Source organism: Stigmatopora argus, chromosome 1, assembly GCF_051989625.1.
Source record: "Stigmatopora argus isolate UIUO_Sarg chromosome 1, RoL_Sarg_1.0, whole genome shotgun sequence".
Taxonomy (NCBI): Eukaryota; Metazoa; Chordata; class Actinopteri; order Syngnathiformes; family Syngnathidae; genus Stigmatopora; species Stigmatopora argus.
Window position 1 is genome coordinate 28,217,032 of NC_135387.1, and position 21,236 is coordinate 28,238,267.

Consider the following 21,236-nt stretch of genomic DNA (forward strand, 5'->3'; position numbering starts at 1 on the left):
TCGAAGGGAAATAATATATTGAAGGGAAATACTATTTAAAAAGCGGCCCGGTGGAGCGAGTGATTAGCGCGTCGGCCTCACAGCTCTCTGGTCCTGGGTTCAAATCGGTACACGGTCGTTTGGTCGCCGGTCTTTTGGTCGCACGGAAGGTTATTGATAATTACCATTTAAATCGTTGCTCAAATTCCCTAAATACAAACTGCAAATTACTATTTAGTCATACTTAATGTTCTAGTAATTATTAGGCTAAAGAAAAGCTCCAAATTTCCCGGACTTTTATTGTTTTTTGTTGGAGAACTTGTTAAGACCCTGACTGACGTAGCTTCTTAAAGGGACAACGCATGTATATACAAACTCTTCTACACTCACACGTCGGCTCAGTGAAACTGCTCATGGCCATTGTTGGCTTTTATTGATGCGTAGACCGTGTTGTTTTACCTTGTTTTGTCGCCGGTCTTTTGGTCGCCCGTTGTCGCGGTCGGGCGACCAAAAGACCGGTGACCAATCGACCGCACACGGTTCAAATCCAGGTCATGTCCATCTGTGTGGAGTTTGCATGTTTTCCCCCGGGCCTGCGTGGGTTTCCTGCGGGTACTCCGGTTTCCTCCCACATTCCCAAAACATGCATAGTAGGCTGATTGGACACTCCAAATTGCCCCTAGCTACGAGTGATTGGTTGTTTGTCTCATTGTGCCCTGCGATTGGCTGGCCACCAGTTCAGGGTGTCCCCCGCCTCTGGCCCGGAGTCAGCTGGGATAGGCTCCAGCACCCCTTGCGACCCTAATACGGTTCAGAAAATGAGATGAGATGAGACTATTGAAAAAGCCAGTATTAAAATTATTTCCCTTGACCACTAGTGTAAAAAGCTATTGATATTATGCTGTTCATAAACTCGGACTCGTAAAACAAAGAGTCCGACTGCGTTTCATTTCCACTGTCGCACCGTCTTTGACGTTTTCCTCTTTTGAAGAGTCACCTGTTCTGCTGTGTTCATTTTTTTTCTCTCTTTAGGGTCACAACCTTTCTGTTTTCAGCTGATTTCACCTTGGTCAGCACATGTGTTGCCCTTCACCGACTTCTTTATTCCTCTTAGTCTTTGCTTGTCCTTGATTTGCAGAGTTTCCCACTGGGCAACGTGATTATACTTAAAAGCAGAACACTCAGGCGAATCTGTGTGAACCATGACCGAAAACGATTTTTTTCAGTCTAAGCTTTAAATTCTTGTTTTGCTTTAATACAAACATCCACTTTGAGATTTTAGCACATTGATTATTCCTTAGGGCGGCCCGGCGGTTCCGTGGTTAGCGCATCGGCCTCACGGTGGGGGATCTGGGTTCAAATCCAGGTCGGTCCATTTGTGTGGAGTTTGCATGTTCTCCCCGGGCCTGTGTGGGTTTTCTCCGGGTACTCCGGTTTCCTCCCACATTCCAAAGACATGCATGCTAGGCTAGTTTAGCACTCTAAATTGCCCCTAGCTATGAGTGCGAGTGTGAATGGTTGTTTGTCTCGTTGTGCCCTGTGATTGGCTGGCCACCAATTCGGGGTGCCCCCCAGCATCTGGCCCGAAGTCAGCTGGGATAGGCTCCAGCACCCCCGTGAACCTTGTGAGGATAAAGCGGTTCAGAAAATGAGATGATAAGTTAATCATTGATGTTTGTCGAGGGTGGGCTTATAAAATTGCAGTTGAGCATCGCTATGCAAACAAATTAGATGCAAAGAGTCAAAATTTGAAACTGTAAGAGTCAGAGAGCCACACCAGAATCAGAAGAAGCATATAAAATACATACGGCCAAATTATTTTTGAAATATATCATGTTTTTAACGAGCCCTGATGAATTGGAGTGTTTTAAGAGACACTAAAAACAAGAGAAACATGAAACCAGGCAAAGAGTTTAAACAAAATGTGATAAGAAGAAAAGAGCCTCATTCATTTTGGCTCTCGAGCTGCATGCGGCTCTTGAGCCGCATGTGCCCCAGCCCCGATGACTCAGAGGAAGGAATTCACGTTGGCATGAGGTGGCGCAACGTTAGCACGTGTGTAATCAGTGTGTGGAGTTTCATAGCGCCAGGTGCTTTTCAAACTTCTAAACAGCTGGGTGTATTATGTTATTTATTTATTTATGACTTATTTATGTTTTGACTGGGAAACACGCACTTTGTGGAGTAGCACCACTCATTTCGTGATACGCAGCTGTTGTGTCATGACAATAAGGGCTTTTTATTTGATTAATTTGATTTGGTAATCCATTATTTCACCAATTGCCCACAGATTAATTTGACAACCTCATCAATTTTATTGTGTGTTTCGTCCTGTTGTACTTGAGAAGAGGATCAAAATTTGCCATTTATGTCGGAGTTTATGCTCTAAATCACATGTGTCAAAGTAGCGGCCCGGGGGCCAAATCTGGCCCGCCGCATCATTTTGTGTGGCCCGGGAAAGTAAATCATGGGTGCCAACTTTCTGTTTTAGGATCAAATAAAAATGAATAGATTATAGATGTATATTACATTTCCTGATTTCCCCCCTTTTAAATCAATAATTGTCATTTTTTAATCATTTTTTCTGTGTTTTTAGTTCAAAAATCATTTTGTAAAATCTAAAAATATATACAAATATTTTCTGTTTTCCACTTAAATAATGGCACAATGATTAAAATAGTTTTTTCCTTACTTAGAAAAAACCATTGATTGTTTTAGATCTATGAAAAAAAACTGAATATTCAGGGTTTTTAATCCAGTTCTTTTAATCCATTTGTAAAAACAATCTAAATATTATATCTAAAATGGGCCCACATGTAATCAAGTTGACGTTAAAGCGGCCCGCGAACCAACCCGAGACTCGGAATATTCAGTTTTTTATAGATCCAAAACAATGTTTATTTTAGCTTTTTTATATATATTTTTAAATTTTACAAAATGATTTTTGAACTAAAAACACAGAAAAAAATTGATTAAAAAATGACAATTATTGGTTTAAAAGGGGGGAAAATCAGGAAATTTAATATAAATCTATACTCCATTTTAATTTGATCCTAAAACAGAAAGTCGGCACTCATAATTTACTTTCCCCCTTTTAAATCAATAATTGTAATATTTTAAATAATTTTTTTCTGTGTTTTTAGTTCAAAAATCATTTTGTAAAATCTAAAAAAATATATATAAAAAAAGCTAAAATAAACATTGTTTTAGATCTATAACAAACTGAATATTCAGGGCTTTTCATCCAGTTCTTTTAATCCATTTATAAAAAAAAATATCTAAATATTATATCTAAAATGGTCCGGCCCACGTGAAATCAAGTTAACGTTAAAGCGGCCCGCGAACCAACCCGAGTCTGACCCGAGTCTAAATTCAAGTTATTTCAAATGTTTTTGGCGGAATGTCTTTTTGACAATTTTGGAGTCCTGTATTTTGGAAATCGCTGTACGATTGCCAGGAGATCTGCCTATGCTTGTGCTTGTGCCGAGCAAATTACTGTAAAAGTGAATGGCATCCGTAAAGTATTGTGCAAGTGTAATAGATCTAATGATTAAAAAATAGATGTGAAATTGAAAAAAAATGTTGCAATCATCTACCTACTTAACCGTAGGCACGCGTGCTTATTCATGAAAACAAATGAAAAAAAACACACACAAAATGACAGCGAAATTAATAACCTGAATAACGCTGAGAAAGTACGGTATATCAAAAATTAGCGCGAACGCGGCGGTCCACTGTAATCCCGGAAATACCGTCTTTTTCGGGTGTAAAAGGGACTTAAATGTGCGAAGAGGGGTAAAACTGACCGTGATGCAAAAAGCCGTTGTTGCAGAGACCCACGCCGAGAGTCACGGCGTCCTCTCGTGTTGAGCAGTCGCCCTGCGGGACCATGATGCACACTGTAGTCATTAACTCCATCTGTTTGTTAACATCCTTCACACACGTTGACATGCAGTGCTTGACACATCAGTTGCCTCAAGTGGTAGTTGCACTCAATATGATTGGGCGATTCCATGTACAGTGGTACCTTGAGATACGAGCTTAATGCGTTCCGGGACTGAGCTTGTATGTCGATTTACTCGGATATCAAATCAACGTTTCCCATAGAAATGAACTAAAAACGAATTAATTCAATCCAACCCTCTGAAAAAACACCAAAAACAGGATAGTGGATTGGAAAAACATTTTAATTTGTTCTAATTTGCCATCTATTAACAAAGTAACAAATAACTAGTGGTTTAATACTACTAAAATGTGTTTAATATTATTAAAATTAGACGGATTTCGTGGAGGGGAGAAAAATTGGGGAGGGGGACTTTTTTGCACGGCAACACCCTCGTAACGAAACAAACAGATTAAAATAAACTTGGATTACGATGCAGACACACTCAAAAATATGTTTAATCTAACCTTACACTAAACTTAATTGTAATTTTGTTTTAAAATTTGATACCTTTCTTCTCCCGGGTTGGCTCTATTGGCCCCGCCTCCACCCTGATTTTCAGATGCAACCTATCGAGGGTTTGCTTTTGTATTGCCTTCAAAATATTCCCAAAATGATGCACACAAATGTCCTCACAATAGGATAACACACCACCACTTGCCAATGAGAAGTAGTATATACTCCTCATGTATTAGCGATTGCTCCTCCATTCGCACTGACTAAAGGGAAAAAAAAACACTGGAAAAAAAAATGCAAAGCTCCGCCCAGTACTCGTACAGACATTTACACGAGAGAGTTGCGGCAAGATGATATTCTCATAAGCAGCAGCTGTATGCTCGTATATCAAAATTTGTCTCGTATCTCAAGGTAAATATTTGCTCGAAATTTTACCTGTATCTCAAATCGCTCGTATGTCGGGGCACTCGTATGTCAAGGTATTACTGTAGTAGTATGTTTTAAACAGCTGCATGCTCGTATATCAAAATGTGTCTCGTATTTCAAGGTAAATATTTGCTCGAAATTTTACCCGTATCTCAAATTGCTCGTATGTCGGGGCACTCATATGTCAAGGTATTACTGTAGTAGTACGTTTTAAACCGCTGTATGCTCGCATATCAAAATTTGTCTCGTATCTCAAGATAAATATTTGCTCGAAATTTTACCCGTATCTCAAATTGCTCGTATGTCGGGGCACTCGTATGTCAAGGTATTACTGTAGTAGTATGTTTTAAACCTCTGTATGCTCGTATATCAAAATTTGTCTCGTATCTCAACATAAATATTTGCTCGAAATTTTACCCGTATCTCAAATTGCTCGTATGTCGGGGCACTCGTATGTCAAGGTATTACTGTAGTAGTATGTTTTAAACAGCTGTATGCTCGTATAACAAAATTTGTCTCGTATCTCAAGGTAAATATTTGCTCGAAATTTTACCTGTATCTGAAATCGCTCGTATGTCGGGGCACTCATATGTCAAGGTATTACTGTAGTAGTATGTTTTAAACAGCTGTATGCTCGTATATCAAAATTTGTCTCGTATCTCAAGGTAAAAATTTTCTCGAAATTTTACTCGTATCTCAAATTGCTCGTATGTCGGGGCACTCGTATGTCAAGGTATTACTGTAGTAGTATGTTTTAAACAGCTGTATGCTCGTATATCAAAATTTGTCTCGTATCTCAAGGTAAACATTTGCTCGAAATTTTACTCGTATCTCAAATTGCTCGTATGTCGGGGCACTCGTATGTCAAGGTATTACTGTAGTAGTATGTTTTAAACAGCTGTATGCTTGTATATCAAAATTTGTCTCGTATCTCAAGGTAAACATTTGCTCGAAATTTTACTCGTATCTCAAATTGCTCGTATGTCGGGGCACTCGTATGTCAAGGTATTACTGTAGTAGTATGTTTAAAAAAACATCAGGAGAAGCTTGGAGGAAAACAATCCGTATTTCTGGACTGTAGTTTGAAATAGAAAGTGTTAATAAAAGTACCTGTGAGAGGAGCCAATCCACAAGTTTACAAGCAGGCACCACAGATTTAAATGTTTTCAAATGATGGTCTCTGTCCCTAAAACGACAAAACATAGAACAGCAATTATTTCATTGTACACAAACACACACACACTAAAGATTAAAAAGGTTAAAAAAAAAGTGTGTAAAATGAATTACATTGCTTATGTTGGCTGTCATTTGGATTTGTAAAAAAATTCTAATCTACAATTTGACAGCTTTCAAAAATATTTTTGTAACTTTTTAAAGATTTCTAAAAGGTACCCTTAAGTGCTTAAACTACACAATACAGTCGTAGCTCCACTTAGGAAATTCATTGGTTCCAGAACTTTCTTCGTAACTTGAAAAATTTGTAAGTAGAGGTGTACTTTATATGTAAATGTCAAACTACCAACGAAACCCTTTAAAATTGGTAAAAGTGTCCCGATTTTGTATGAAAGATGTGAGGAAACATAAAAATGAGAGAAAATGATAAGGAAATGATTTATTAATGTCTTAAAATAAAACGTTTTGTAAAAATTCAATTGAAAATTGTAGCTGTATATTATATTTCCTGATTTCCCCCTTTTTAAATCAATAATTGCCATTTTTTAATCCATTTTTTTTCATTTTGTGTGTTTAGTTCAAAAAGCATTTTGTAAAATCTAAAAATAAAAAAATTAAAAAAAATCCCGATTTCCACTTTAATATTGAAAATAATTACAAATATTTATTTGGTTTGCTTTTGAAATCAAAAACAAAAGATTAAAAGACATTTTCCCTTACGAAAAAAAACTCAAATAAACATTGATTCAGATCGATAAAAAACAGAATATTTAGGGATTTTGATCCAGTTCTGATTAAAAAAAAACCGAATTTGACACTCTTGGCTTAAAGGGATGGTGTGATTTAAATTTTCCATTCTTTTCTTTTGCGACTTCATTCCTCTAAAGTGAGATAAGATCCGTGAAAATAAACAAAACAAAAAAATGTGAATGTGAAGGGCAGGTGCTTACTTGATGACGGGCGTGTGAAGGCTGTGGAGGCGGCAGTACAACCGGACGCCCTAAAAAGAGAAGAACCGGCATACGCAAGAGCATAAATGGCTTAAAGATTGCAAATTTGGAGGCCTCATGTCCTGGAGGCCCTTTTTTAAGAGCGCACATAGCAAACCTAATGTTGCTAAAACGGATTACACCGTCGGACAAAAGGCGATGACCTGATTAGGCTTTATTTTATTTAGGATGATGACGAAAATGACATGTAAGACAAGATACCTTGGACATGATATCCTCCATCTCGCTGCGGGCCTTGTAGGTGCCGTCGTCGTAGCGGAAACGGTACAACACTTGCTCGTTTTTGAACTGGTGCTTGTCTGACACTGAAATGGAGACACAGGGTGAAAAAATGGTAATATTAAAGAGAAATACATTGAATTGAATTGGGCCGGTCTGGTGGTTGAGTGGTTAGCGCCTCAGCCTCACGGCTCTGGGGACCTGGGTTCGAATCCAGGCCGGTCTGCCTGTGTGGAGTTTGCATGATCTCCCCGGGCCTGTGTGGGTTTTCTCCAGGTACTCCGGTTTTCTCCCTCATTCCAAAAACATGGATGCTAGGCTAATTTAGCGCTCTAAATTGCCCCTTGGTATGAGTGCGAGTGTTCATGGTTGTCCGTCTCCATGTGCCCTGTGATTGGCTGATCACCGATTCAGAGTTTCCCCCCCATCTCTGCCCTGTCAGTCAGCTGGGATAGGCTCCAGCACCCCCCACAACCCTAGTGAGGATGAAGTGGTTCAGAAAATGAGATAAGATGAGAAAAAATAAATAAATTAGTCAACACAGATCAATAATCAATTCATTTTCGGAACCGCTTTTTCCTCATTAGGGTCGCCGGGGGTGCTGGAGCCTATCCCAGCTGGCCAACCAATCGCAGGGCACGAGGAGACGGACAACCATTCACACTCATACTCATACAAAGGGGCAATTTAGCCTGCAATTATCCTAGCATGCATGTTTCTTGGAATGTGGAAGGAAACCGGAGTACCCAGAGAAAACCCACGCAGGCCCAAGGAGAACATGCAAAATCCACACAGGTGGACCGACCTGGATTCGAACCCGGCGCCCCAGAACTGTGAGGCTGACGTGCTGACTACACACCCGCCAGGCCCAGATAAATGATCAATAAACAATGATAAATAAATATAAAATTAATAACAAGTAGTCTAAATTGGTGACCAGCCAATCGCAGGGCACAAAGGGGACGGTTAACCAATCACTCATAGCTAAGGGTAATTTTTTTGTTCAAACAGCTAGCCAAATATCCATGGTTTCGGAATGTGGGAGGAAACCGGAGTACCCGAAGAAAACCCACGCAGAACATGCAAACTCCACACAGATGGAGTAACCTAGATTTGAACCCAGGACCCAAGAACTGTGAGGCCGACACGCTAACCACTCATCCCCCATGTTGAAATTATTTGGAGGAAAAATCTTGGAACAAATGATCGTATTTTTCAGACTATAAGTCGCACCTGAGTATAAGCCGCACCAGGCAAAGAATACCCAATCAAGTCTCACCGTGGTGAATAATGCCGTTCTCCAACAAGGCTTGTCCTAAATTGACCCCTTCGTCGGGTTTGCTGATCTCGGCGTTTTCGATCAGCCAGGAAACAAATTCACTGCGAAAAAACAAAAGAGAAACGAGTCAACGAGGGCCGATTAAACTAATGCATTCATGGGTACATTAAGAATTATTAAGAAAGAAGCATGTCATCAACTTTCGATTCTGGTTCTTCCACCAATTCACGTCATGTCAGGTCAATATTGCCGTCTGAATTGTAATAACACAAACGCTGTCAAGACATCAAACTGAATTTTTCGGATCTCCCGAGATGGTCGAACACAGCTGGAGGTGGTTTGACTTTTTTTTTTTTACCAAGTGAGCGCTAATATTAGAAAGAAATGAACATCTTGGGTGGTAAAGACTCAATAATATTTGTGGTGTCAGATTATTTCTTTTGGATTCTGGGTGGTGGAGTGGCTTCAAAAGTTCTTCGGGCTTTTATTGTGGAAAGAAAAAAAACCCACTCAGGAGAAGCAGGCTAAGGTGTTTTGAGCAGTAAGCATCTTTGGAGCTAAAGCTTTATGCTATGCATTATTGACCGTGTTATTGATTGCTAAATGGATCTAAATGGGAAGGCACTCCATTTGAGAGAGCCATTTTTTCCTCTGTTGTATCTAGCAATTGAGAAAATGCCAAACAAACATAGGAAAAATAGAAGAGCATTCAGAGCACGTATCTACCAATTGACACGGCTATAAAAGAATCGCCAAATACCGTATTTTCTAGCATATCAGTCGCCTCCGCGTTTAAGCCATACCCTTAAAATAGCCTTAAAATCATTGAATTTAACAATTTATCTGGAATAAGACACCCCCTGATTCACAATTTTCCCCTCCATATTCATGGTTTTAATAGGGAGTACAAATATGTTACTTTGAAGGGAAAATATTAAGAAAAAATCACAGCACGTGGTATTTCGGAGATATTTTATGAATCAAAAGGATCGTCTGCTGGATTGCAAATTCCGAAATTGTGTTGCCTGCACGTAAACAAATTCAAAAAGGAATTTCTCACATTTAAGGTAAGTCCGCATATAAGCCGCAACCTTAAAACTGCCTTAAAATTATCAAATTTTACAATTTCTCGCATATAAGCTGCACTCTTAAAACTGCCTTAAAATGGTTGAATTTTACAATTTCTCGCATATAAGCCGCACCCTTAAAATGGCCTTCAAATTGTTGAATTTTACAATTTCTTGCATATAAACCGCACTCTTAAAACTGCCTTAAAATGGTTGAATTTTACAATTTCTCGCATATAAGCCGCAACCTTAAAATGGCCTTCAAATTGTTGAATTTTACAATTTCTCGCATATAAGCTGCACTCTTAAAACTGTCTTAAATGATTGAACTTTACAATTTCTCGCATATAAGCCGCACTCTTAAAACTGCCTTAAAATGGTTGAATGTTACAACTTCTCGCGTATAAGCCGCACCCTTAAAATGGCCTTCAAATTGTTGAATTTTACAATTTCTTGCATATAAACCGCACTCTTAAAACTGCCTTAAAATGGTTGAATTTTACAATTTCTCGCATATAAGCCGCAACCTTAAAATGGCCTTCAAATTGTTGAATTTTACAATTTCTCGCATATAAGCCACCCACTGATTCACAATTTTCACCTCCATAGTCATGGTTTTGATAGGGAGTAAAAATGTGTTACTTTGAAGGGAAAATCTTAAGAAAAATCATCGCACGTAGTATTTCTGAGATAGACTATGAATCCAAAGGATCGTTTGCTGGATTGCACATTCTGAAAGGGTGTTGCCTGCACGTCAATAAATCAAAAAGGAAGTCATGTGAGCAGTACAAGCAGGAAGTGAGTCCGCAGCGGTCTAGTTCGTCAACCCTAGGTAAGATGGTGGCGCCCTGAGCGAGCAATGGTAGGCACAAGTGAGTTTTTTCACGTTTTATGCCAGATACTGTTTATTTTTTCCTTGACTTTCAATCCCAGCCGTCAAAATTTATTTTGTTTAGCGTTTTATCTGTTTATCTTTTCTCTATTTTGAAATAAATGACCGTATCGGCCGGATTTTCTTGCGTTATGGCGTCATGGCGTCATGGCACCTTGCAGTTTCGTGCATGTCAAGCCCAATTTGTACACATATAAGCCGTACCCTTGATTCAGTCATCTTTTTTTTTGTTAGAAATCCGGCTTATATGCGAGAAAATACGGTAGGTGGCATTAATGAGGCCCACGAACCAAACAGACTCGAACATGAAATGTGAATGTCAGACAGAAGCTGGAATTAACCTGTTTAGTTTAACTTGTGCGCATATAAGCCGTACCCTCGATTCAGTCATCAATTTTTTTTGCGACAAATATGGTGTAAATGTGAGAAAATATGGTAACTCTTGAATTTTAATAGATGAAAGGAGGTAAATATGAGCACATTCCAAAGCCCGTCAATGTTTAGTCTTTCAAACTATGAGAAAAATGCCTGAAATCCCACATAAGAAGCAATGGGATCAAGAAACATGCAAGTTATGTTCAATTTAATCTCCCACAGATGTGAATTGGTGCTTAGTTAAACAATATGTGCTCAGTGATTAGCGACCCAAGGCCAAATCCACGAGGGATAGACTCAATCACTTGTGGAAAATAGCCATCTAAATAATATATCGTGTGTACTACTAACACTACTGCATAATGTAATATATGTTACAATTCATCCTTACCAGAAATGTCATTGTCAAAAAGTGTAAAGTAAAAGCAACACAGTCATCAGCATCAAATGGGAACTTGATTTTGGCAAAGTTGCAAAAGCAAAAAAAAAAAAAAGATAGATAATATCTTATGGCAGATGATTATAGTTATGTTTTTCAATAGTTCCGCTTTATAGCTCCGGATTTGGTCAACTCAGTTCCCTCCACATGTTTATTGACCCATTAACTTCCCACGGTAACGTTATTTTGGAAAATACCAACACCGTGTGCCCGTTTTTTAGCGTGTACTTGAATGTATCACCCAAGTGGTTAGCACATTGGCCTCACATTTCTAGGGTCGAGGGTTCGATCCTAGGTGGGTCCTCAGTGTGGGGTTTGCGTGGGTTTTCTTTGGGTACTCCGGTTTCCTCCCACATCCCCAAGTCATGGATGCTAGGCTAGTTGGTTGAACATTTTAAATTGCCTAACCCTAGCTATGATTGGTTGTCCTTTGTCTCCTTGTGCTCTTTGATTGGCTGGCCACCAATTTAGGGTTTCTGTAGTTAGCATGGATAGGCTCCAGCACCCTATGCGACCCTTGTAAGGATAAGCGATTCAGAAAATGAATGGAAAAAAATGAATAGTCTTTTCAGACATCTGTCTAATTAATTTATTATGTATGTGGTTGACCCTCTTCCTCTCGACACACAACCAAACACAAGTGTGCACACCCACACACGCACGGACACCTGTGTGTTTGGTATAAAATGTGTGCATGCACGTTGAGGATTCAACAGAATACAGCGGACACCTTCAACCATCTGCCATAGCAACCTTTGTCAAAAGCCTGCAGCACAAAAGTCACATTTCCTTCTCATTAGTACCGTATTTTCTCGCATATAAGCCGCCTCTGCGTATAAGCCGCACCCTTAAAATTGCCTTAAAATCGTTGAATTTGACAATTTCTCTCGAATAAGACGCCACCCGATTCATTATTTTCACTTCCATACTCATGGTTTTAATAGCGAGGACAAATGTTTTACAGTGGTACCTCGACATACAATCTTAATCTGTTCCGGGACTGAGATCGTATGTCGAGATTTTCGTAACTCGAGCGGACGTTTCCCATTGAAATGAACTAAAAAACAATTAATTCGTTCCAACCCTCTGAAAAAACATCAAAAACAGGATATTGGATTGAAAAAAATGTTTTATTTCTTCTAATTCACCATCTATTAAAAAAGTAACACATAACTAGTGGTTTAATAGTAATAAAATGTGTTTAATACAACTAAAATTGGGCGGTGTTGTGTGCACGAGTGTACTTCATTACCCAGAAAGCCCTCTTTTTGCCCGCACATGCGCGTTGTGCGTTTCCTGGTTGAAACTCGTCTGAATAAATCGTTCAGTGCTCGTAGATATAGTAGTTATACACGAAAGAGATGTGGCAAAAAACGACAGTGCGCTACAATGATAAACAGCCTCTCATGTCATGGCCACCTGGCTTGGTCGCATCTCGAAATTTTGATCGTATCTAGGGCGAATTATTCCATCGAAATTTTCGTCGTACCACGAGCTGATTGTAGGTCGAGGTACCACTGTACTTTGAAGGGAAAGAAAAATAATCACACATGGTATTTCTGAGATTCTGTATGAATCGAAAGGATCGTCTGCTGCATTGCACATTACGAACAAGTGTTGCCTACACGTGGACGAATTGAAAAAGTAAGTCATGTGAGCAGTACAACCAGGAAGCGTGTCTCCATAGCAGTGTAGTTTGTCATCGCTAGGTAAGACGGCGCCGCCCTAAGCGAGCAATGGCAGGCAAAAGAGAGTTTTTTCTCGTTTTATGCAAGATACGAATTATTTTTTTCTTGAATATCATTCATAGACATCAAAATAAATTTTGTTAAGCGTTTTATCTGTTTATCTTTTCTCTATTTTGAACTAATTTACCCTATTGACCGCATTGTCTTTGATTATGACATTCCGTCTTTGTCACCTTGCAGTTTCGTGCATGTCAAGTCTAATTTGTGCGCATATAAGCCGTACCCTCGATTCAGTCATCATTTTGTTGAGTGATAAATAAGGCGTATATGCGAGAAAATGGCACTCGGACGTTTCGTCGAAAGACGTTTGGTCCCTGGACGTTTGGTCTCCGGACGTTTGGTAGAACGGACGTTTGGTAGAACGGACGTTTGGCAGAACGGACGTTTGGTAGAACGGACGTTTGGTAGAACGGACGTTTGGTAGAACGGACGTTTGGTCACCGGGTTGTTACTGTTGATACCAGCTCTCAAAATTATAATCATGAGAGAGAAAGAGTGAGTTTAATATCTAAATATCTAAAATCAAAATATCAACAGCAAACTCTCTGTCAAAATTTGACAGCGAGCGGACCTGGCGACCAAACGACCATTCTACCAAACGTCTGTTCTACCAAACGTCTGTTCTACCAAACGTCTGTTCTACCAAACGTTCGTTCTACCAAACGTTCTTTCTACCAAACGTTCGTTCTACCAAACGTCTGTTCTACCAAACGTTCGTTCTACCAAACGTCCGGTCGACCAAACGTCCGGGGACCAAACGTCTTTCGACGAAACGTCCGGGGACCAAATGTCTTTCGACGAAAAGTCCGGGGACCAAACGTCTTTCGACGAAACGTCCGGTAACAAGAGAATACAGTAGAACTAAACCAGTGACCAATCAGAGACGTAGAGAGCTGATTTCCGTCCATGTCTTGGATCGTCTGCACTCACTTTTAGCCACACAACAACGCCTTCATCGACATTGACAGGGCACTCCGAGAGTGGATTATATACAAGATTGATTTTGGTTAAATAAATGATCACCATGAGTAATAGTGCGTCTTCACATGTGTGTACCCCAAAGAGAGAGAACCTCCCCCCACCGCAAGTGGATGATGGACGACAAGGATAATGGCATGGTAGGACATACGCATGTATGTGGTCTATTTATGTGACACTCTAAGGCAGCAAATTAGCTCCAGCAAGGAAATGTAGCCATTTATCAATTTTCTATAGTGTGTATCCTCAATAGATTCCAAGTGTTAAAATAATAAACATTCTTGAAGTGATTCGCGTGAGCGGAATTCAATACTATTGTTTATTTGACACTGACATTTTTGGGGTGTGAAAAATATTATTGCTTCAGTTTACACTGTTTTTACAAGGCTGTGGACTTTGGAAGCTAACGACGCTTCTGGATGGTAAAAAAAGAGTTTTCATTGAAATAAATGATTGCTACTGAAAATCTAATGCACTCGTGTGTAAGAAAGTTTATTCTCTAAAGCACAGGTGTCAAAGTGGTGGCCCGGGGGCCAAATCTGGCCCGCCGCATCATTTTGTGTGGCCCGGGAAAGAAAATGATGAGTACCGACTTTCTGTTTTAGGATGAAATTAAAATGGAGTATAGATGTATATTATATTTCCTGATTTTCCTCCTTTTAAATCAATAATTGTCATTTTGTATTCATTTTTTTCTGTTTTTAGTTCAAAAATCATTTTGTAAAATCTAAAAATATATATAAAAAAGCTAAAATAAACATTGTTTTAGATCTATAAAAACTGAATAGTCAGGGATTTTAATCCAGTTCTTTTAATCCATTTATAAAACAAAAAAAAATCTAAATATTATATCTAAAGAGTATAGATGTATATTAAATTTCCTGATTTTTGAATCAATAATTGTCATTTTTTTAATCAATTTTGTTGTGTTTTTAGTTCAAAATTCATTTTGTAAAATCTAAAAATATATTAAAATATTTTCTGTTTTCCACTTTAATATGGCACATAATGATTAAAAGAGATTTTCTCTTACTAAGAAAATAAACATTGTTTTGGAGCTATAAAAAACTGAATATTCAGGGCTTTTAATCCAGTTCTTTTAATCCATTTATTTAAAAAAATCTAAATATTATATCTAAAATGGACTGGCCCGCGTGAAATCAAGTTAACGTTAAAGCGGCCTGCGAACCAACCCGAGACTCGGAATATTCAGTTTTTTATACATCTAAAACAATGTTTATTTTAGCTTTTTTAAAATATATTTTTAATTGTACAAAATGATTTTTGAACTAAAAACACAGAAAAAATGGATTAAAAAATTACAATTATTGATTTAAAAGGGGGAAAATCAGGAAATTTAATATACATCTATACTCTTCATTTTAATTTGATCCTAAAACAGAAAGTCAGCACTCATGATTTACTTTCCCGGGCCACACAAAATGATGCAGCGGGCCAGATTTGGCCCCCGGGCCACCACTTTGACACCTGTGCTCTAAAGTCTTTTTCACGGCATGGTAGTGTGTCCGTAGCGGTCTAGTTTGTCATCCCTGGCTAAGATGGCGAGCAATGGCAGGCACGTTTTATGCAACATATGTTTTTTCCTTCTTGCATTTCATTCATAGACGTCAAAATAAATTTGCCTTGCGTTATGGCGTTTCCTCTTTGTCGCCATGCAGTTTCATGCATGTCAAGTCAAATTTATGCGCATATAAGCCGCACCCTCCATTCGGTCATCATTTTTTTGCCACAAATACGACGTATATGCGAGAAAATACGGTCTGTAACATTCCGCTTTGTCACCACGAAGCAAAGACATGCGAGAGGATTGGATGAGCAAAACATGACAATTATGACTCATGATTTTAAAATAGTGACGCTTTGATGGGAACGAACAGAAGGATGCCATAATCAGTTAAAGGGCAGACTTTGCCCGTGGAGCTTCGTGGCCGTTTATTTCTCTTTTATTTGGTTCCAACTGGTTTAATTATGTTTTTGTACTCTTGTTCTTTAAGTCATGTTGGAGGTTGACATGTTGTTTTGCTATGGAAGGGTTCACAAATCCCAAAAATAACACAATCTTCTTGGTTTCTTCAGAAAATAAACTCTTTTGTCCAGGCTGGGAATGAAAATAAAGCTTGATGAAAGTATTTTTACAACTATTAAACCAAAAAAATAGGTTCAAAATCAACAAATTGGAGGGCCATCAGTGGTTCCAATGTATTTTTCACTTAGTTATGTTTAGCCAATACTTCAAATAGGTCAAGCTATTATTTTATACTCTAAAATGCGTGTTATTACAAAAAAGTGTATTTTTTTTTCGTTCACCCAAGATGAAACTTGTTTACGAAGGAAGAATTTGGAAAAAAGGAGGAAGTGGTAAAGACTGAGGGTAGACTTGTCGAATTTTAAAAGGATATTGTGGAGTGAATGCTCAGTAAATGCAATTGTGCAAATAACAAGTGTGTGGAAAAGTAAGCACTCGTCACAGCAAAGTCCGTTTAGAATTTGCGTACCCTATTTTTCTTGCATATTAGCCGCCTTCGCGTATGAGCCATAGCCTTAAAATTGCCTTAAAATGGTTGAATTGTACAATTTCTCGCGTATAAGCCGCCCCCTGATTCACAATTTTCACCTCAATATTCATGGTTTTAATAGGGAGTACAAATGTGTTACTTTGAAGGGAAAATCTAGAGAAAAATCATCGCACGTGGTATTTTGGAGATACTTTATGAATCAAAAGGATTGTCTGCTGGATTGCAAATTCTGAGAGCGTGTTGTATGCACGTAGACAAATTAAAAAAGGAAGTCATGTGAGCAGTACAACCAGGAAGTGTGTACGTAGCAGTTTAGTTTGTCATCCCTAGGTAAGATGGCGGCGCCCTGAGCGAGCAATGGTAGGCACAAGTGAGTTTTTACGCATTTTATGCAAGATACGGTTTATTTTTTTCTTGAATTTCATTCATAGACGTCAAAATAAATTCTGTTTAGCGTTTTATCTGTTTATCTTTTTCTCTATTTTGAAATAAATGACCGTATCGGCCGCATTTTCTTGCGTTATGGCGTCATGGCGTTATGGCGTCATGGCGTTATGGCGTTATGGCGTCATGGCGTTTCGTCTTTGTCACCTTGCAGTTTCGTGCATGTCGAGTCGAATTTTTGGAGCCAAAAATACGGTGTATATGCGAGAAAATACGGTAAATTTAATAGTTTAGAGTTGCATTATTCAGAGTAAAAAATATTGAAATGACATTTTATTTTAGGCTTTATCTTATCATACTACGACAATTCTGTCCATATTTTTTAAATATTTTTTTCTTATTTTGATGTCCCAACTGAATGTCATTGGGGATTTCCCAGAGAATTTAGCTCATAATTATATTTCTATAAAAAGCCCCTTATTGTTTATTTGTGGTACAGACACACGAAAGAGAATGGCCTCAATTTGAGGTCTCCCGATTGTTGGTAGCGGTGATTATCCCTGACGTCAGATTGGCCTCGCTTTTCGGGACGATTTAGTCTCAGGATTTGGCTTTAGATGAAAGGAAAGGCTTGGGAGAGAAGAGCCAAAATGGAGGATCCAGAGGAGGAAGGTAAAGAGAGACAAAGCGGAATTCTGGTACTCACTTTCCCATGAAGCACTTGGGCACAATGCTAAGTTTTCTGCGTCTGTCCTTGATCAGGTGTCGGCTCTTGGTCATCATCATGTGGTAGAGTTTCTCGCCTTTCTCCGCGATCATCACGTAGGCGTCGCGCTCCATTCCGAGTTTGAGACCTGGTTCGAACAAAATAATCCTGTATTAGAGCGTGGCGGTCAAATCTACGGCCCTCGGATTTGTTCTTTCTGCCTGACGAGCTCTTTGTAGCTCATTCAGACTGTACGTATAGCTTTTATTTGTTCAACGTGGGCGCCGTAAGTGAGTTGTGTGAGTGCGTGCGCTACTGCACTTTCACCTCCTGCCGTCAATGGCAACCAATGAGTTAACAAGGAACCTTCAAAAGGCCCAAATCAACAAAAGACATCACATGGATCTATAATACAACCCACCTTTAATACTACTACCACCACCACCAACACTACTACTACTACTACTACAACAGCTTCATCACGTGGATCAAGACAAGACAAGACAAACCACAATTACTACTACTACTACTACAGCTCTACTAGGTGCATAACAAAAACCCCTACAACTACTCCAGCCTTATCAAGTGGATATATAACACAACCCACTACTCCAACCATTACAGCTCCATCTAGTAGGTGTATAAAACAAACCCTACTACTACTACTACTTCTACTACTACTTCTACTACTACTTCTACTTCTACTACTACTTCTACTACTATTTCTACTACTACTTCTACTTCTACTACTACTTCTACTACTACTTCTACTACTACAGCTCCATCACATGGGTCTGTAACACAACCCACTACTCCAACCATTACAGCTCCATCTAGTAAGTGTATAAAACAAACCCTACTACTACTTCTACCACTACTTCTACTACCACTACTTCTACTACTACTACTTCTACTACTACTTCTACTACTTCTACTACTACTTCTACTACAGCTCCATCACATGGGTCTGTAACACAACCCACTACTACTACTACTACAGCAAATTCTATTGGATCTTTTACACAACCCACTACTACTACTGCTACTAGTACTACTACAGCAAATTCTATTGGATCTTTAACACAACCCACTACTACTACTGCTACTACTACAGTAAATTCTATTGGACCTGTAACACAACCCACTACTGCTACTAGTACTACTAGTACTACTACTAGTACTACTACTAGTACTACAGCAAATTCTATTGGATCTTTAACACAACCCACTACTACTACTGCTGCTACTGCTACTACTACTACTACTGCTGCTGCTACTGCTACTGCTACTACTACTGCTGCTACTACTGCTACTACTACTACTACTGCTGCTACTACTGCTACTACTACTGCTGCTACTACTGCTGCTACTACTACTACTACTACAGTTGATTCTAGTGGTTGGATAACACAACCTCCTATGACCACAGCTCCGTTTAGTGGATGTATAACACAATCCCCATTACTACTACTTCTACCACCACTACTGTGCCTTATACTCCCATAACAGTTACAGATTTCATTGAACGGCATTAGAAAGGGTAGTGATTTGAAATGAGAGGAAAAAAGAATGAGTATAAAAATAGATGAAACAATAGTAAGTCAGTTTGCCCATTTAGTCGTGAGTGCTTCAACTGCTCTTTGATAATGGACGCTGGGCTCTGTTACATGTGACAGCAGCTGAAGTGGACATCAACAATGGGGGTTATTGAACAACAAATGAGTGTCTTTCTAGTCCCGGGACCTCTCGGCTTCTTGTCCAGCTGCCACACTTTGTCTTGAGCCGCTTGCTTCTTGTCATCTTTCACTTCCTAACATGACCTAATCGCATTATCTAAGAAGGCTGTTAACATACCGGTGGACTGGGATTTGCTAAAGAAAGTGACGTCCCGCAACAAATGAAAGCAACGCCATAACAAGCAGAAGCAGACACATTTGCTTAGTCCAAATAACGAGCCATTTTCGTCCCGTCGTCCCTTGATTGCGGCAGATGACATTTACTGAAATGGACAATTGACATTGCTGACGTCATATGCATATATTGAACCGCTTCCTTTTCTGAAGGCGGGAAAAATATAGAAACGTGTTCTCTTTTTAGAATTCTGTCTACACAAGTCAAACATCACTGATAGGACATTTTTTTTATTCATGACGCCCCGATAAAAGATACGCAGTCGCAGCAGAAAATAGCTTGAATCACTCTCGTTGGCTCCTTGTGTCACTCGGCGTTAAGGTCACTTAAGTACAGTAATCCCTTGAATATCGCGGCTAATGTAGACCAGCCATGGCCGCGATAAACGAAAAAAACGCAAAGTAGGATCACCCCCATTATAACTAACACAATACCATATTTTTACGACTATAAGGCGCACATAAACGTCTTGAATTTTCTCCAAAATAGACAGGGCGCCTTATAACCCAGTGCGCTTTATATATGGACCAATACTGAAATTGTTATCACAATAAAATAAAATAAATCAGTCGATAGGGTACACCATCCTCTACAGCTCTCAACTACGGCAAGCAGCCCCCGACTCTACTATTTTCCCCGTCGAAAAAGTACTGCGCAGTGACTGCTGGGATATATAGTTCTTTTGTCAATACACACAGTATGACGGTGAGCACACTAATTTGGTGCTCGCCGTCATTCCGACTGGATTTACAAAAGAAATCCGCCGCTAGATGTTGGTGTCAACAGAGCATTCAAAGCTAGACTGCGAACTATATATATATATATAGATATATATAGATATATATATATATATATATATATATATATATATATATATATATATATATATATATATATATATATATATATATAGATATATAGATATATAGATATATAGATATATAGATATATAGATATATATATATATATAGATATATAGATATATAGATATATAGATATATAGATATATATAGATATATAGATATAGATATATATAGATAGATATATAGATATATAGATATATAATATGTTATATGGATGAATATCGAACTGCAACATGAGATTATGGCTACGTGAGGCGTATGCCAAGCGACCGTATGGCTTTTTTCACGGCTCACCGTCACTTTTGATTTGCGACCAAGTCACAAAAATGAAATTATGACGCGAGTACATTGTAAACTGGCTAAATAAAGTACAACCGAACTCAGTTTTGCTTCCGTTGCCTTTTTAAAAACGTGCTTTTAGCGTGTGGGTGTAGCGTGCATGTTTAAGCTGCTGTATGTTTTGCCATGCCTGGCTGCGTCTATAAAAACGGTGCGTCCTTTGTGTGTTTAAAATACAGAAATAGCACTCGTTACTGACACTGCGACTAAAAATACGATGCGCTTTATAGTCGTGAAAATATGGTACCCGTTTTCGGGCCTATACAGAAATAAAAGCACACAAGTAAAATTATCAAAAAGTGTATACAGTAATCCCTCGATTATCGCGGTTAGCTCTGATTGGTTGTTTCTCTCGTTGTACCCTGCCATTGGCTGGCCACCAATTCGGGATCCCCCCCGTCAGCTGGGATAGGCTCCCCCCCGACCCTAGTGAGAATAAAGCGGTTCAGAAAATGAATGAATGAATAAATGTTTGTTGTTGGTTTCGTACACTACATATTTATGTTGTTGAC

The 21,236-nt window shown here is 38.9% G+C and overlaps 1 protein-coding gene across 2 annotated transcripts in view; it reads right to left on the minus strand.

Annotated features, from left to right (window-relative positions):
* prex1 (phosphatidylinositol-3,4,5-trisphosphate-dependent Rac exchange factor 1) overlaps window positions 1-21,236 on the minus strand; it is a 125,608-nt gene that overhangs the window by 41,925 nt on the left and 62,447 nt on the right. For both annotated transcript variants that reach the window (XM_077614431.1, XM_077614423.1), the window contains exons 10-15: window positions 17,612-17,759; window positions 8,486-8,586; window positions 7,189-7,292; window positions 6,928-6,977; window positions 5,915-5,990; window positions 3,786-3,858 (exon numbers count right to left, since the gene is read on the minus strand). In XM_077614431.1, coding sequence (XP_077470557.1) covers window positions 3,786-3,858; window positions 5,915-5,990; window positions 6,928-6,977; window positions 7,189-7,292; window positions 8,486-8,586; window positions 17,612-17,759 — 552 coding nt within the window. The remainder of the gene's footprint in view (window positions 1-3,785; window positions 3,859-5,914; window positions 5,991-6,927; window positions 6,978-7,188; window positions 7,293-8,485; window positions 8,587-17,611; window positions 17,760-21,236) is intronic.